General features: G+C 39.7%; 1 protein-coding gene across 1 annotated transcript in view; it reads right to left on the bottom strand.

Moving 5' to 3' along the window:
* Positions 1-543: 543 nt before the first annotated feature.
* pcsk5b (proprotein convertase subtilisin/kexin type 5b) overlaps positions 544-19234 on the bottom strand; it is a 95869-nt gene continuing 77178 nt past the window's right edge. The window contains 16 exon segments of the mRNA XM_081610684.1: positions 544-1744; positions 2624-2828; positions 3432-3532; positions 3821-4038; positions 4114-4294; positions 4370-4603; positions 4755-4997; positions 6291-6505; positions 6610-6796; positions 7690-7773; positions 7924-8130; positions 8322-8467; positions 8553-8613; positions 14333-14401; positions 15331-15531; positions 18941-19077. Of these exon segments, the coding sequence (XP_081466810.1) occupies positions 1338-1744; positions 2624-2828; positions 3432-3532; positions 3821-4038; positions 4114-4294; positions 4370-4603; positions 4755-4997; positions 6291-6505; positions 6610-6796; positions 7690-7773; positions 7924-8130; positions 8322-8467; positions 8553-8613; positions 14333-14401; positions 15331-15531; positions 18941-19077 (2896 nt within the window). The 3' untranslated portion in view covers positions 544-1337.

The following is a 19234-nucleotide window of genomic DNA, read 5'->3' as shown; positions in this document are numbered from 1 at the left end:
TGGAAATATGCAACCCTTCCAAGGCCACACGGGGAAAGCCAATTCAGATACATAAAGTCTTAGGCTGGGTTGATTATAAATTCCAATCTTCCTTAAAGTTTCTCCTACATCTCAGTTCCCAATTATCCAAATTAGTTTGGTGTTTCCACTGAGCCGAAACTAGCAACTTCTCCAAGATCGATTCCAGTGAGTTTCAGAGTCCTCAAGCTGGCGATGCGAGTTCAGCAAGACTCGCATCCAACTTGCATCTCTGTTCACACCAACAGTCTGAGCGTTCGCTAGTTCGGCCAAGTCTGTCAAAAATGTGTCGATAAGCAGGTATCCGCAAGCTCCAAACAGCTGAAATCCTGTTATGAATAAATCCAGGGTGAATCCCGCCAGGTGTGTCCCCACAGCACAAGAGGGCTCTCCTGGACCCAGTCTTCTTGTTGAGAAAATTTGATCAATTGCATAAGATAAAAATCCACAGAAGAAATTTGCATTCCTTATTAAATAAATCTAAAACCTTAATGCTAATGTTTTTGTTAGAAAAAAAAGAGGAAATGGGAAAAACCAACATATTTTATTAGTTATGACTGTTAGATACAACTTAGTTTCTGTTACCATGGAGCAGCCATCACCGTTTACATCCAGCTTGCTGTTATCACAGTAAACAAGTCTGACAGATGAGTGAATCCCACCTTCTCTCCACTGTCACACTAGCTAGTCACAACCTGAAACTTTAAAATGGAGTCCCAGATTTATAGGGACCACATGTAAGCAAAAAGACTTAAAAATACAAACATGACAGGAAACATGTGGAAGAGATTCCTGAATTTTAAAGACAAAAATTATAGCTTTAGTCATTTTTCAAGAAATAAAAAGATATTACCCTGCTTCAACCATAAAATATGCTAATAATCTTAGTTACGATCACAGAGAAAAATCATTTGACTTAATTACATTGACGTATTGATTTAAGCACTTATTTAACAAGAAACATTCACAAACATGGTCATAAGCAAAATCTACCATTTTAAAATAAGACTGCCCTCACAAATAATTATTTAAATGTGTCATTAATTAGGCTGTTAAAGCTTCACAAATATTAATAAGCTGTTATAAATTAGACTTCTCATAGAATCAGAATAATTATTTAGCCAGGCACTTTCCACCTTTAATGTCTGTCATTTTTTAAAATAATACACAATAATTCTTTATTAATGGTTTATAGTGTTCATAGCATCACTAATAAAATGTTATTACTTGTTAATAATTAAAGGCTGTCTTATTGTAAAATGGTACCAAAAATAGGTGTGAAGAGCATTTTTGCGCAGTTATTTTTTAATGTCTTTGCTTCATCTGTATGAGTAGCTCTCATCGTCATATTCCAGCTCAACATCGTCATCATCCAGAAGGCCGTGCTTAAATTTCCGATACACCGTTCCGTCTTTACTCATGTACACGATGTCCTCGTCGTCATACTCCTCATCGTTCTCACACTCCGTGAGTCTGTCGCTGTATTCCCCGAACGAGGAGGTGGTGGGCTGCGGTGGACTATCATCGTTTGTGTTCAGTTTCTGATACCCCCCATCTTTGGTTTTGATCTTGACGGTGAACCACTTGGAGCGGACGGAGAGCAAAACAAAGATCCCTCCGCCCAGAAAAACGATACTCATGACGCAGGCCATGACATTGAACCTGGCCCTGCTCTCTAAATCCTCAGCTGAACTCATGACAAAGTTGACACCGAGGATACACCGCACTGAAAAAACAGAGAAGACACATATTTGTGAGATTACATTAGATAATGCATATTTTATTAGCAATGACAGAAAATAATGATGTTTGATCACATTTGGACAACAAATGTTCTGTTGGGTTGAGGACAGAACTCTCTGCAGGCCAGACAGATTATTTCATGTCAACTGTCCCATATGTTTATGATCATGCTGGAACAAGAAGGTGACATCCTCAAACTGTTTGCACAAATTTGGGACTACATAGCTCCCCAAAATGTCATGTGTGTGGATTAGGATCTACTTTCACTGGAACTAAGTGACTGCACCCAATTCTTGGAAACAGGTATACTCTGCCAAATGTTACACTAGATGCAAAACGGCATTCTAGCATCAGCCACGCCCAGATTTGTCATTCGGATTGCCAAAGAAGCGTGATTTACTACGTCACTACACATCTTTACTGCTTAAACCTTGTAATTAATGGCTTAAGCAGCAGCAGAGAGAATAGCACCTCTCTGTTCTTGTAGACAACAAACTTTCTGTTGTGTCTTAACAGAAAGATTCAGGTTTCTGTCAAGTAAAACCTCTCAGCTTTGTCGGAAAGTATCAGGTTTCTGGTGAAAAAAGTAAATTGCTGCAAGAATTACTTATTGGCATTGTAAACGGCTGTTTTGTTGTGAAGTAAAACCTAAAACACTCTCTTGGAAAAACTATTTAAATGAATACAGTAAGTTGTAAAAAGCACCGCAAGTGGAAATCATGTTAAAGGTGCAACATGATTTCCACTCAAAAAAATCTAGTTTATGATTAAAAATTTTTCTATTCACAAATCCAGGGAAGACATTTCCATTGATGAGATGATCATAGAGGTCTGATGGTTGATGCAGTGTGTTCTTGTTTACTGTATGATGCCTCGCAGTCGCAGCACTCTCTGGGTATTGGTTGATCGTCGCGTGGCGTCTTCTTTCCACAGCAGCTCAAGCAGCGGCCGTCGTCGGCCAGGATGTGGCTCGGGTGGCAGAGGGTGCACTGCCACATGCTGGGGCCCCAGCAGCCCTCACACGATTGGTCACAACGTCTGCAGTGTGGGTCATCATGCTTCAAATCCTGAAGGGGAAAAACATTAGCCCACATCTGTAGCTTTTGTTTTGCTTTTAGATTTATTTCCTAATAATTTCACAAGCGTAATATTAAGTACAATTATTACGTAACTGTGACATATTATTTATTATTGCAGCTGCTAAAGCCAAAAGTTAAACAAGGGTTGTTTCTGGTTTGTTAAATTATTGCATTAGTAAAACGGGGCACTACCAACTCTCTTCTGAAGACAGCTCATTATTCAGAGTGTTTGTTATTTAATCTGAGCATAAACATAGGGATGTAGACCATTACAGGCATACCAAGACATGGCCGTCCACTTAAAACGAGAGACTGAGACAAGAGATGATTAAATCTAAAGTGCTTCGAACTGAAATGTTCCAAACAAATAAACTCGATTGATTAATCAGAGAAGCAGGCAGAAGGCACATGATAACTCTAGAGAGATCTACAGCGGACATGTGACATGCTCTCTACAGCGCAGAGAGGATAATTATCTTCTTATGAAACTTGCTCCTGTTTTCGTTCACATTTCATTCATTTATTGAATTGAGTCAAATCTCTTAACTGCTTGTAATTTTGTTTGTTAGTGTTGTGTGTTTTTTCTGTTACCTTAGCGGTCGGGTAGGAGCCTATGAAACAGGGGTTGTCACAGAATCCGCCCTCAAAGGTGAAGCCGTCATAACAGGACAGACAGGACAAAGCGCCCTCATCTGGAGGAACAGAGAAATTACATGGAGCACAATATCTGACACATGAACCGTAATTTAAAAAAATAAATAAGCACATCTTATCAAAATCTTATAACTGTTTCAGCATCCATTCTCAGTTTAAACAGAGGCCTGATGAAGATGTTTCATCTAAAACCAGTCATCTCTACAGAGATATAATTTCAGCAAATACCGATGTGTCTATGGTTTATCTCTCACCACGCCCTGGAAATACAGGAAGAAGAGATGAAAACCACAGAGCATCAGAAAGCCACAGCAGCTTTTCTTTACCATTGCATGTCTTGCAGGTGGGGTGACACTTGTGACAGTCTGTGGACCAGATATCTTTGTAATACCCTGGAGGGCACCTCTTCAGGCATTGACCCCACGGCCTCATGTACACATAGCCCTCCCTGCAGTTCAGACAGTGTGTGTTGCCACTGCCCACACACTGGCTGCAGGAGGGGTCACATCGCTCACAAAGCATGGTGGTCTTGTTGCCAAAGTGGCTGAAATTGAAGGAGGATTAGCATTTAGAGTACATTACGGCGATCAGAAAAGGGCTTTTTTAAATGTCTTCTAACCTCTCAGAGCAGGTTTCAACACAGCTGCTGGCCTGTTTGAAAAATCCTGGTTTGCAGGTTTTGCAGTGTTGACTGTGATGACCAAAGCAGGACTCGCAGCTGGGGTGGCACCGTTCACACGCAGGATCAACTTTGTCCTCGACGTAATAGCCCACCGGACACTTCTTCACACAGGTGGCGTCTAAAGGGCGCAGCCACAGAGATGTTAAAAGTTTCCTACGCCGAATGCATCCAGACAGACACAACGGCGACTCACTCAGCAGGAGGTGTGGCTCGTTGCAGCTGAGGCAGTGGTCTTTGCCTGGACCGTCACAGCGGTGGCACTGTGTGTGGCACCGCTGGCAATCACCGTTCAGGTCCACGTATGAGTCCATGGAGCACTGACTGTTCCACACACAGCGTCTGCTCTCATCCACGCGTCTGTTGGCGTCACAGCTGAGGCAGTTGGTGGGTTCATGGCCTGAGCAGGTCAGACACGACTTGTCACAAGCTGCAGGAAGAAGAAGCCATTAGGACCTTCCAGAAGGAGTCGACTGTATCCAAGAAAACTCATGGGAAACTTTGTGGAGGGGAAAACTATAATTTTAGCTTTTTTTATATATTATTACTTTTATCATGGGATAAGTCTCCACCTTCCCTACCTTTGCATTCATTGTTGTTCTCATCGTGGTAGGTGTTGCTTGGACACCTGGCCAGACATTCTCCATCGTATCGTACCGCTTTAGGGTTGCGACACACGTTGCAGTCTCTCTCGTCAGGTCCGTCACATGAAGCGCAGTCGGCATGACACTGCATGCACTCTTGCTCCTGCTCATTGTTGAAGTAACCTTTGGGACACTCGTCCACACACTCAGCCTCGTAGAGGACGTAAGAATCTGCACATTCTGAAACAGAGAAGATAAATCATGCAATAAGCACAAGTTGGTGTAATGAAACATGGGACAGTAATGTTCAGGTGGTTTATTAAAGACATTTTAAATTTATTTTTCCAGTTCACTCATTTAGTTTAGCAAAACGAATTATCATGATTTACCAAAAACAACACAGTTACCAATATTTTTTTAGCCTGCTTTAAATCCCTCATCATCTTTCTTTGAAGGGTCAGATCAGGTCACATCAGAATTTTTTTTTTAATATATATCTATGTAATGAAAAAAAAAAAAGAGTTAGCTAATGTAATTACATCAACTTTTAATAATAGTCTACGTTACAAAGCAAACAACTTTTTTTTTTTGGTTTTATCAAATTCTGACCACATTGACCCAAAATTGTTGTGGTCTTTGTTGGAACAGTGTAATTCAATTAATTAATTACAATTATTCAATTTTATGTAATTATAAAGAAATAGCAAAAATTATCTAAAAAATATCTAAAATATAAGGCAAATATTTGTAAAATAACTTAAATCTTATAAAGTAACACCATCAATGCCTGTGAGATTTACAACTTAATATTCTGTTCCAGTCACTTTGGCCATGTTATCATTTTACTTTCAATTTCTATGGAGTAATATAAAATCAATCCAATCTAAACAGATTTAAATTACATGTCATACATTCTAATTTGATACAAAAAGTGAACTTGTTTTTTATATACAAAATAAAACAGAGAAATGAAAAAATATCAATCTTTAAAGTTTTTAATACAATCAGTCATTTGTTTTTAAAATGATGCACTTATTCCCATGTAGACAAAAATCATTTTAAAAAAAGTTAATTTTGTTTTTATTTTTATTGTTTTTATTTTGCCGTTTGTTTTTATAAAGATTTGTCAGAAACAGAATTTTTTGATTCTCCTCCATTTGTTTCATGTTATATTAAAATATAAAGTTTTCTGTCCCCCCCAATTCATTTTTTTATTACTTCAAACACAATCTTAAATAATCCATTGAAAATGCAATTTTCTCTTCGCTGTAAGCGTCAGCAGAACTTGGAAACTAATAAAAAGCAGCATTGTCCTTCTGTTGTTCCTACTTCATGTTTTCATTTAGCTGTGTTTGTGTTTTCTCAATTTAGATTCTCTGCTGTTGAGAAAGCAGACAGAGAAGTATCTAAATTTCCTGTTTTTTTTCTCTTTCACCTCCTTTCTATAAGCTTCCTCTTTTCAGCTCTAAAGTAAATCCCTTTCAAATCAGCATGTCTGTAATCCTTTTCACCACATCCTCCATTCCTGCTTACCCTTGCAGAGGCCATCCTGACTGCACTCGCTACAGTGCTGTGGGCAGCGCAGGCACTCTTTGCTGTTGTCATAGTAGCCCTCTGGACAGGAGGACAAGCAGGAGTTGTCCAGCAACAGAAAGCCTCCCACACAGCTCAAACAGTTGGAAGGACGCTCTTTGCACGATCCACACTCCGGGGCACATTGGTGGCATTCTTCACCCTGTGGGAACCCTCTGAGGACGAGGCAGAGAAAGGCCCAAACGTCTGAGTGACTGCTAGCAGCTACACGCCGTGTGATTTGTGCAAGTAGTAAAAACGGGGATGACAGGGAGGGCACCTCTGACACTCCACCACGCAGGTTCCATTTTGCAGATAAAGTCCTGTACGACATCGCTGACAGGCTTGGGCTTCCTGACACACGACACACTCGCTCAGGCAGGGATCACACTGTCCAGATGTCTTGTTGCCAAATGTCCCAGATGGACAACGAGACACGCAAGTGTGATTCAGAGTCAAAAAGTGCTCTAAAGGCAAAGAAAAAAACACAAATTATGTCAATCAGACAAAAGAGGATATTGATACACCAGCATGTTTGTAAGAGAAACATTGGAAAATACACTAAAAACCTACTGTATTATAGATATGTATAAAGTTCACTAAAAAGCTTAAATGTTTGCTTGCTTTGTCCTTTCCAAAATCAGTTCAGATGATTGTGTGTGTTTTCCCGTTGGGTTACAGCGCTATGTCCACGTTTCTACCTTCCATCTAATCGTCCAACGTGATGCTAAGGAAATACACACGACTCAGTCATCTGCACTGCAATGCAGCAAACCAGATGGAATGATGCTGCCACCACAGGGCTTCGTTTAAAAGCTTTTACTTGACTCCATAGGGACTTCTCATAAGAGTGGTCAAATAACTCAATCTTTGTGTGGTTTGACCATAAAACCTTTCCCAAGAAGGGAAGTGGGACTACAGAGAGGATGAGGAGCTGCAGGCCCGGCGGTTCCTGAACATCCCAGGATGTTTTCCTTCATTTGGAAGGTACTTTCAATTTTTAAAGTTTACATTTTTGAAAAATCTGGAATTTATTTAATTTTTTTCACCAATTCTCTTCTTGGCTTCTGTTGTTCCAGGTGATGTAAGCCCACTGAGGGCCTTTGTTCTCATTTGGCAGCTTCTACTTATTTGGACTTTGATTAGAGGCCAGGCTGCAGACAGAAGGAATGGCTGAAGTAAAAGCCCTTATTTGAAAACATTTCTGTAATTTATAATTTCTTTTCAAGAAAAGAAAGCAAGAAAATCAGAAATCAGATTTTGCATAAAAGAAAAAGAAATAAGATTTTATTCTTAAGCCATGTTGCTCAGTCCTAACAAGGTTTTTGATGAATAGAAAAAGCGTGTCCGGTTGGTTTACCAGAGTTGCAGCTGCTGCAGTTTTCCTTCCCTGCAGCAAAGCAGTTCTTACAGGAGGAGTGACACAGTTCACATTTGCCTTGACCTGATTGCAAACAGAGAACAGAAAGCAGAGTAATCATTTCCAAGTTTGTTTTGGTTTGAAGAACAAAGCTAATAGCAGTTTCATATTTCAAAGTGACTGGATTTTGAATATTATTAATTATAACGAGGAAATATTAACAATCTGACGCACTGTTTTTGAACTGTCTCTCGGGACAAGTAGCGAGCTGCTTCCCGTCGAGACACTGCCCATCTTTCAGAGTGAAGCCGTCTTCGCAGGAGTCGCAGTCGTCAGATCTGGGCCCTCCACAGGAGCGACAGTCTTTGTGACAAGGTTCACATTCCTGACTTTCCTTATGCACAAAGAATCCTTCCTGGCAGTGATCCACACACTCTCCATCTGTACGCACAAGTGAACATACATTTATCTGCACCACATAAGATACATTTTGCTTCTCTAAGTACAACATTTAGGGTTGAAATTCCTTCAACAGCTGGTGACTAAAACACTTGAAATGAATAAAAATAATCAATTAAAAGTAACAACGAAATACAACTGGAGGACTGAAATACGTGTTTTTCTGATGTTACCAGAGACGTAGAATCCATCTTCACACAAGTAGCACTGGGACTGGTCACAGACGCTGCAGACTGGGTCTTCACATGAAGAACATGTCATGGTCTCCTTCACTTCGAAGGTCCGATCCGGACAGGACTGATGGCAGTCAGCGCCAAACCTGCAGCCAGCACAGGACGTTCAGCGTCGGTGTGAGAGCTTGGAGCTGGACGACGGTGATGAAGCAGCGATCCGAAGATACTCACAGATAGTATCTGTCTTCACATTCCAGGCAGGCGGTTTTCTGTTTCTGATCTCCCGAATCATCTGGAAATTACGAGAAATTGTAATAACAGATTTGCAGTCGGCGTCCTCTCAGCCCGTCTTATGCAACTTTGACCAACAATGGAGTGAAATCAAACAATCTTCATTTTTTTTAGAGAGAGCAGAAAATGATAATTTTCCTGTCTCATTTCATCCAATAAGTGAATGAGTGAACGACTCTAAAATGTAGCAGCAGTAAAGCTTTAAATCAAAGTTTATTCAGCTTTGTAAAAGATGTGACAGTAGCACCAATAATATGACTTAACAATAGCTGAGGGTAAACGCAGCAGACCAGTGGCAGTAAACTCAAAAGTTTAGTCATCAAGTTCTTACAAAAATCCTTTTAAAACAGAAATCGTTTAACTATTGATTTAATCCCGAAACTGTCTTATAATTAGTTTTATTGGGTTTCAGATTCCTGGTACAGCTACGAAATTATTTTGAGCAAAACTGCTGAGAGAAACACACATTAGAAGTTACAACATCATCAGGCAGCCAAAAAGTTGGTACAAAAATAGGGAAAAACTATTTTTAGTAAAAACTCTTTACCATGAAAATAAAAAAATATATACATCTTGCATTCTTTTTAATTAAATTATTTCTCATGTCTTTGGTGAATTTTTATTTATTTATTTATTTTTACTTTTGATGGACTTAAACAGTAAAACAATGGCATGTTTGAAATAAGAAAAATCCTATTGTAATTAATGGTAATGTTAATTTGATATGAAGGAAGACGAACACAAAATCGTTATACTGGGATCATTCTTATCTTCTGCCCTTCCATCTTTACATAAGAACAAAATAAACTAATTTTAATCTGTTTTCTGATTGGAGACAAATTCAGATGTGAAATTGATCAAAAAGACTGAAGAGGTTGAAGAACGCTGTTCAACAAGCAGTTTCTGTTAACACCAGCAGGTGGCACTCTAATCTCACGCATCAGGTTACCGTAGAGTACGATACATAGATCTGCTTTATTCCGTCATCGCCTGAGTGTGATTATTGTAATAATAATAATAAATCAAACATTTTTGCATCTGTGTGTGTGTTTGGATTGAACTGATTCTAGATGTTTTTAAATAGGTTTGATTTGCTGATCTTGTAAAGTGTTGGTGCTTTAATAAAAATTAACTGAATCGATTTTAATTAAGCCTTCAAAATAAATAAATAAAGTTAAAGAGGGATTTCACCCAGCTTAAAATGAATGCTCAAATTAAAGGCTGGATTAAAAAAATGACCAGGGTGAGATTATGCTACAACATTAAAGGTTGTAGCATAAACTACGCGCAGTGGCGTAGTTGAGAGAGCTGTTGCCTTGCAGCAAGAAGGTTCTGGGTTCGATTCCCGGCCTCAGTCTTTCAGCATGGAGTTTGCATGTTCTCCCTGTGCATGCGTGGGTTTTCTCCGGGTACTCCGGTTTCCTCCCACAGTCCAAAAACATGACTGTCAGGTTAATTGCCCTCTCTCCCGACCCCACTAAGGGACAAGGGTGTAAAGAAAATGGATGGATTAAAGGTCGCCAGTCTGTTGCAGGGCAACAGACTGGCGACCTGTCCAGGGTGAACCCCGCCTCTCGCCTGGAATGTTAGCTGGAGATAGGCACCAGCAACCCTCCCGACCCCACTAAGGGACAAGGGTGTAAAGAAAATGGATGGATGGATTAAAGGTTAAATTCAAATATTGCCACAATTTTGTTAACACCCTGGTTTGTATTTCCAGGGATAATACAAACAAACTGGAACATTATAGCAGACCCCAATAATCATTTCAAGTGAGTTCGTGAGAGGTTGCTTTTCTACAAAGATCAGAGAGTGAGGTCATTTTCCCCCCTCAAACTAATTAATCTGAGCTGTCTATCAAAACCATTCAGCTGGTAACTCTGGAGGACCCTGACTGTCACCTCCGGATGCAACAATGTCACAACATCTTCAAGGACGGAGAGAGTGAGCAGTGTGGGTAAAAGAAAAAGAAATAAAGGATCAGACAGGCAGGGAGAGGAGGTAAAGGATGGCTTAAAAAGACACTCCTGCAGATCTTCCCTTGGGGCATTAATCCTCTCAAGAAAACCCCTCCGCGACCCCCACATCCCATTCCTCTTTCTGTCTCCTTCCAGCACCCTCAACTTAACACTGCACCAGTTTGCACTTCAATGCCGTCAACAAGCCACAACCTGTGAAAGCAATTACTCATACAGGGATAGAAAGACTGGGAGAAGGGGGAGGCAGGAGGGGACGGCGGTATAGGAGAAATACTCGGGTGAGGAGCCGGAAATCGTGCCTTCAGGCTGTGTCTATGAGAGGGAGAAAATAGCGCCTGCATAAATATTAACGGTGCAAAGCAGGAGGAGGGGAGGATTTCAGCTGCCGTACACATCCTGAGGTATTGACTTGTGGAATGTGCAAGCACTCACATTTACTTTTTTTTTTCTGCCCCTAAGTGCATTGAAAAGCTGCACATCATGTCAGCAATTAAGAGGCATGTGTGATGTGAGCGCACACAATCACACTTTAAGGTGCTTCAGTTCGATTAAAAGTGAAAGGCAGTGCAATCTAGGGAGATGACTGATGAATGCGGTGCCTAAACTTATCACTTCAGCTGGCTGATCTGGCATTCTGCGACTGTCAGGGAAAGAAAGGGGATAAATGAAAAATGTGGTGAAAAGTGAGTCAAAGTGAGCACCGAGCTGGCTGCGCAAAAATATCCAACAATACCGGCGTTAAAAAAGGAAGGAATGAATATAAGGACCTGACTTGGAGAATGCAGACTATAAAGAGCCTTATCGGAGCGACTCAGTAAAGGTGCTGGGTCTCCACATGTTGCCTTCACTTCTACTTGGCATTCAATCTGCAAGTCCGTGCAGCTCTGCTGGAGGGCGTCTTCCAGGAGATACTCCCTCCCTTTGTCTTTTAACAGTGATGGTAAAGATGGATCTCTCGCACTTTGGTCCAAACAAGAAAATATTCTCTTTTCGAGTCTTAGAAATTTGAAGGCCACTTCCTTTACGCATCTATCTGTTCTTTTAGCGGCCGCCATTGTTCCTTAGATACAGGAATTCACATCCTAGAAAAAAAAAAGACTAGAAGCCGCATAGAAATTATTTTTGTCCAAGATCCCCAAAATCTTCCTCTGCATACTTGAGCTGCACAATATGCTCACAGAGGGAGGTCCAAGTTTCAGATTTATCTTCTGTTTTGACATCAGACTAGACGAAAAGAGATGCATCAGCAGTAATGCTTAGAAACATTTTTTTTTTTAATCAAGCAGACATGTGCTGAGGAGGAGAAAACCAAGATAAGATACTTTATCCTTTGAATAAGACAGGAAAGTGACCCCAGAGATGATCCTGGAAGTACACTCAGCACCAGAAAATCATGAAAACATTGTGTTTCTAGAAGATTTCCAAACCTCTAGCATGTGGTTTGGAAAGAATGATTAGTATGTTTGGAGGATTAAAGGAGCTATGATAGATACAAAAGAAAGTCTTGTATAACAAACTGACCCACAGATGTTATTACTTCAACATTAACCCTTACAGGTCTAACGTGAAGCCTAAACCACCGCAGATGCAATTATTCCACAACATCTCCGTGATTTTTAAGAGATAAAAATCTGAATTTAAAAAAAAATATTTATTAAACAATAAACTTCAATGTCTTATATTTAACTTGGATGGACAAACACAAAGTTTTGCAAAGCTGTGAAATGGAAGACAAAATTATTTCTTTAAAACAAATTGCTGCAGGGTCAATCTACCCCTACATAAAATGAAATCTGACTGAGCTTGAACTATTTTGTAAAAATTAAACAGCAAAAATGTCCATCTCTGAATGTTCAAAGCTAGTGGAGACACAGCAAAGGTCTGAAATGGCAGCTGCATGTAGTTCTGAGGTGTTGACTCTGTAGGACTGAGTCAAAACTACAAAACTTTTATGTTTTTATTTAAGAAACAATCATTTTCCTTCTACTTCACAATCATGTGTAGGTCTAAAAGACAAAACCACAATTAAATACATTCACATTTGAGATTGTAACATTGCAAAATATGGAAAAATATGACTAATATTGCAGTATCAAGTCTAAGTTTGGCTTACAACCTAAAAAAAAACAACAAAAAAAAAAAGGATAAAAATGTCTTTCCACACACAGGACCTTCAACATTAACAAGCATTTTACCAACATCTCTATCCCGGTGCCCTAACTTTTACCCTGTAGCATCATGTTTAGCAGAAGCGCCGATCATCTTAAATCCCTCCTCTGCTGACTGATACGTTCAGCGCAGGGAGGTGATGGGTAGCAAGCAGGCAGCCAGACTGAAGCAATATTCCAGACGAAACTCATAATGACATAATAACAGCCCATCTCTGCCTCAGACGAGTTCACTTCACAATAACAACTTTCAGCTGCATGTGATAATCATCTCCAAGAGGAAGAAGGTTTGTCTTTCTGTGGCATTGCAGACTGTATATCTAACATGGCATTAGAGTTAGAGTGTAACTAACAGAGCGTCAGGATGAAACATCAACCGACTTTGTCACCCTGACTACGAACTGCCCAACATCCATGCAATCTCAAACCTGAACTCACTTTGAGAACAAGTTGTATTTCAAAGTAAGTGTGAGGAACAGAAATCAGTCACATTGTTTATAAATGCAACTCACAGTCTTGCAAAGTAAACTTAAAGCACAACAAATTCTTTCATTATCCATGATTAAAAAATGACAGCAGGACAACTACTATATATTACTATTACATTTCACTCCACACATTTGGAGGAGCAGGAAAAACATTACTGCTGAAAATTAAGAACATACGAAACCATGTTTCAAACTTGCCACAAGTAAGAGGCAAGCATATAGACGAAGGTTCTCTGGTTAGATGAGACAAAAATAAAAAATTTGTCATCAACATAAAGGCTGCAGCTCAATCTGAACATGCCCTTCCCATCTTCAGCAGGAGCAAAACTGCTTTAAATAGATGGAGCTCAAACAGGCCAAAAGATTTGGGCTTGGGTCCATAAACATACAGGTTTGGTTACAGCATAACCATGTGTCGGAATGGCTTTTATTTTTAACTCCAGGCCTAAATTCAATTGGGAATCTGTGGCAAGACTTGGAAACTTCTGTTTCTAGTTTCTCTCCATCTAATCTGTCTGAGCTTGAGCTGTTTTGCAAAACAAATTAGCAAAAGAAATCCAGGCTGCAGATGTGTGGACAGATAGCAGCGATACGCTTGAAGTTGTAATTTTTTAAACGAATAAAACAAATCCCATGAAAGGCTTAGAAGTTTGTGGTTGTAAGATAACAAAATGTGAAAAATTCAAAAGGGGGGATACATGGCACTAAATACTAACTGGAAGCCCTGACTTTTAATAAAACTTACTTTGCCCTCAAGTACACCACAATTGGTGGGTTTGTGCAAATCGTTGTTTGCAATCTCTTTTTTTTTCTTCATACAAGTTTCATTCTTTGTGTCAATTACACAATGATGCTGAGCAGTCAGAGTAAAATCTAGAGAACAGCAGCGGATCACAACATCAAGTTGCAGTGGCTTAAAGTTTTGCTGATGGTTGATCAAGTAGCAGTATGTTTTACCGAGGATACACACTTTCATTATGGTTCTTCCTGGTTCTAAATGAACAACATCTGTTAAAGTTGGTGACGTATGAGAGGGAAAAAAACAAACAAAAAAAAAAAAACAGAGACAGACGCAGTCTACTTACTGCGCTTGCATTTCTTGCAGCCCTCATCACAGGGAAGACAGTCCTGCTGATCATCGTCTGAAGCCTCATCTGACAGAAAATACAAGAGAACTGATATAAGGAATAAAATACCAAACAAATTTCAGTTCTCGTTTCTTGAAAAGCGCTTTTGTGACTTTTAACTTTTTCCAAACATTCAATTTTGTCTAAATCAAATAGACTGAATCAAAATGTTACAAGAGAATGAAAATTAAAGACAACATAGTTGCAGATCTACTGTAGTGATGCAAACTCTCATTGCTGGAATCCATGTTCATTTCAGACCCTATGGTGCAGAAAGCTCCACCTCAGTTCCTTATCTCAAATACTGTGCAAAGCAGAAGTCCCAGCTTTCGCTCAGTTCTCCCGACTGCCATTCCCTGCTGATCTCACGCTTTGATATAAACTGTGAGGTGTTCATCTTTCACAATCTCTCAGAGGATAAAAATGAGGATTAAGATCAGAAAAAACAGCAGGGGGTGGGGAGGTCTGCACCATGTGGGCCTTGGTAGATGGACTAGATTAAGGCACGCCAGCAACTGTGCTTCCAACATTTTTCCCTTTGTTGAATATCAAAGATGATAGAAAGATGGCATGAACTCTCTAACCATATAACTTACACCATGCTGGGAACATCTGAGAGCTTCACAGATGTGAAACTTAAAATGAGAGAAGAATCTACTTCTCTACAACAAACACTGAGTTCATCGTTAAGAGATTTAAAAATAAATAAATAAATAAATATGAGGTAGGTAGACAGAAATGAAGTCCAAAAGTTGCTTTGCTTTTTTGTTTTGCGTTGTTAAGCAGGTAAAATAGGAGACATCATTGTTGAATGATAATGATTAATTCAACGATGTAATGTTGATTATTATCGCCATTATTTTTCTGACTAAATTTCTCAGAGTTGTGCCATAGTTAGCCTTAATATGCAGATGTTTGTTGCAGAAGAAAACGCGTCAGCGTTACACGTCTCTAACCTGTGCTGCACTCCAGTTGGACACATTGGCCATTTCTGGGTCTGTATCCCGAGCTGCACTGGACGCAGCGGTCTGCTGCAGTACAAACGACGCATTCTGCAGGACACGGCTCACAACACTTCCTTGCAGAGGAGAAGAAGCCCTCAGGACAGGCTTCCAGACACCGATTCTGAAACAGGTACCTGGGTACACCCACCCTGTCTGGGTTGAAACGAAAAATAAAAAAAAGAGATGAGGGTTTCCATGGGAAGAAGAAGCTGATGCAAAACACAGGCATGCAGACAGACACAGACTCACAGACGGAGGTTTAAGAGTAATTTAGGTTTTAGGAAGCCACTGTCTTAAATGTGGAGCGTCATTCAAGAATGTGCAGTCTCATCTGTCAAACAGAGATCTTCATTACTCTTAAATATTTTCATAATTTGCTACCCCACAACCACAAATATGGATAGTTGTTTTTTTTTGTAGACCAGAGGTCTAAATAGGCCATTTTTGCCTTCAATGACATTTACTCAGAACCACAATTGTTACATGACTTTATGGGGAAAAAAAAACAAATATAAACATCAACTACAAAATCTTTCTTGTAAGTTTCAAAGCATCACAGCTTTATTTCTATTTTTACAGGTTTAAAAAATTATTAAGAAAATAACAAAACTTCTGTGGGATGTTGAAATTTGTGGAAAATGATGAAGAAAAAAAAAAATACTTAGTTGCCCACAGACCCCCCCCCCACACACACACACACACGCACACAAAGAATGTTTTGGAAATTCAACGCAATTATTACATAACAAAAGAGGAAAATTTGCATTTGCTACATTTATTTTCATAAACATTAATAGGCAACATTGTGGATGGCCCAAAGAGCCACTTGCAGCTCTGGTGTCTCAGGTTGCAGAGCCCTGTGGCAAACCAACATGAAGAATAACATCATTGTTTACATTATCCTCCTTTTCCATCGGAACATTAGAATCTGCACAGACCATTTGTCATAAAACTGAAGTTTTCAAGTTGTATATTTGAATTTATAGGTACAGTCTCCATAACATCGTTATCTTCATGTGTGTTTGTTTGTGTGCTTCCATTTGACTGTTACCTCGCTGCTGGTACACCTGAGTTTTCCCACTGAGGGTCAATAAAAGACAATTATATTCTATTCTATTCTTCAACAGCAGTAGGGAACTTAGGTAGGGCAGACAGGAAAATGTTTGCTGCTAAATAGCAATCGTTAAAGAAAACTCCATGGAGACAGCAAAATATTTACAGTGCAGTTTCTAGTTAAATCTTGTGTTAAAAACAATGAATAAACTTTACATGTGTTACTTCAATTTTATGTCCAGAAAGTTTTTTGCAGTTTCTTTTACCGTCATGCTCCCTCATTTAAAAGTGACAGCAGGGATCTAAAGCATCACTATCACAGGTCAGTATCAGAAAACCTCCTCCGTATCTTGCTCATACCTTGAGTGTTCGTGTGCATGCGTGTGTGTGCGTGTGTGTCTCTGAGATAAGAGAGGCTGTTTTGAGAAAGAAGCCGGGTGAGACAGATAGAAGGTCTGTTCCTGCTGTTATTGTTATGTCTCATTGAGCCTCAGACAGACTTGCAATTAAACGGAACCACATTTTCAAACATAGGCTGACAAATTTTTCGGCTAATTGAAAGGGTGTGTGACGAGAAAATCTGGTGTTAATTCTTTTCTTGGACATCTGGTACCTCAAAGTGTGTGTAGGTGCGTAACAGTATCTCCCCAGCGTAAACACCCTCATTCTGACAGCCATAATACCGTCTGCAACAGTGTGATAAACACAGTTGCTCCTGCCACCATCAGACTAATATTTCTTCAGCTGCAGTCTGTTAATGACCTCTGAGATCTATATTAATATGAGGGGAAAAAAGGAGCGAGGATTAGCTGCTCAGAATCAGAGGATGACAGCACTTAACACCGGGGTGGGTTTCATATTGAGGAGCGAGGAAGAAGATAAATGGACGCCGTTGCAGCGAAGACATCAGGGTGGATCATACAAAGACTGATTCTCCCTTTCTAAAACACATCTATCAACAGCAACATTATAACTTAATTAGATCCATTTACTTTCAGAAGATTAATTGGGGATGTCTGACACAAATGAGCCTTAGCTTGGTCTAAAAGCACATTAGCTCCAGTCAGCAGTCAGAGCTGCAGAGCCTTGAGAACAATTTCAGAGCCCTTGAGTTTTTCACATTTTCTCAGGTTAAATCTACAAACGTCTGTGGATGTTATTGCAATCTTAGGTGAAAAACAAAGTAGAGTAGTAGATAGATAGGAAGTGGTGGAAAATCATGCAAGCTTTTATATTTTTCACGTACTCTCATCATTATTTAGATCTGGGCCATTCTAATGCGTGAATATGCTTTGAGCCGAACCATTTCGCTGCAGCTCTGGATGTTCTTAGGGTGATTTTCTTGCTGAAAGGTGAATTTCTCAAGCCTTTCGTAAGCCTCAGAGGTTTTCATCCAGGAGTTCCCGATCTGTCTTCCCGTTAAGAGCTTCCATATCCCTGCTGAAGAAAAGCTTCCTCCGCAGCTCCCCAAGCACAACGAGCTTCTCTGATTCCTCTCTGATTTTATATTTCCTAATGCAGCATGTCAATTTGTGTTGATAGGTTTGGTTAGGCTTGTAGTTCCATCAAACTTTTCCATTTCAGACGATAGATTGATCAATACTCTGCAGATGTGCAAAAGCCCTTACTGACATGTCTGCTGTGTTCCCTGATTTTCAAGAAGAAACAGTTTTGTATTTGGGTATTTAAAGTGATGGGGGTCAGACTTTGAAGATTTTTTTTATTTTTTTCTGTAAAGCCTCTTTAATACAATGTGTTATTTTTCATTTCTTTCCAGTTGTGTATTACTTTGTATTGGGTATATCCCACAAAACCTCCATGAAATACATTGAAGTTTGTGGTCACAAGTGGGAAAGTGGTATGAAAATGTTTTGTGAGGTTTAGTCACAACTCCATATGTTCAGAGTCTACAATCACAGGCTACAATCACATTGAGAAATTTTCACCTAGCAACTAATAAATACCAAAGCTAAATCAATACCCTGTGAAACACTTGCTAGTCAATACACCTACTCTATAGAGTTACTATAATTAACTATAGTAACTATAATTACTATAGTAATCATCTTCCTCAATGATTTCTAAAACATTTCAGAGATCAATAATTAACTCAAACAGAGGAAGGGGTGATACTTTTATAACTTCCTGTTTGTAGCTAGCTGTGCTAATGCTCGCTTGTGACACAGAAACACCTGGTGACTCATTTTTACTTGCAGCTGATATTCCTGTTCTCCGCTGTAGCAGTGACACAGAACATCAGGCTCGGTATCTGCAGCTTTGGAAACAAAAACCACCAAAAACCGCTGCTTCCAGTGTAAATACACTTCTGTGCCGCTACAAGCCTGTTAAATTAACACACGTTCAACTAGCAGAGATAATCGGGGGGGGGGGGGGGTGTAAGAAAATATTTTTACTTTGGCACCTGCAAATATATATATATTTTCTATTTTCATCACAAGGAAACAAAACAGAACAATTTGAATGTATTCATCTCTGTGGGAGCGTATACCTGTGTCACAGCTGGTGCAGCTATCTGGACCATCAGCAGTGCACGTCTTGCAGGTGTGATGACAGGGAAGACACCGCTTCCCCAGGACATAGCGCCCCTCCTGGCAGCCGATGACACAACGGCCGTCTTCAAAGAGCCTGCATGGACGTATGAAGCAGAGCTACAGCTGAAGCATAAACACACTGTGCATTAAGAAGCTGGATTTATCCTTGGAAATGAGCAGAATTTCACATAATCTGAACCCACCCATCTGTGAATTCACGTCTGATTTATAAAAGCATCAACTCTGTTTTC

Source organism: Poecilia reticulata, chromosome 9, assembly GCF_904066995.2.
Source record: "Poecilia reticulata chromosome 9, P_reticulata-male-v2, whole genome shotgun sequence".
NCBI lineage: Eukaryota > Metazoa > Chordata > Actinopteri > Cyprinodontiformes > Poeciliidae > Poecilia > Poecilia reticulata.
The sequence above is the reverse complement of the archived record's forward strand: the minus strand, read 5'-3'. Positions and strand labels throughout refer to the sequence as shown.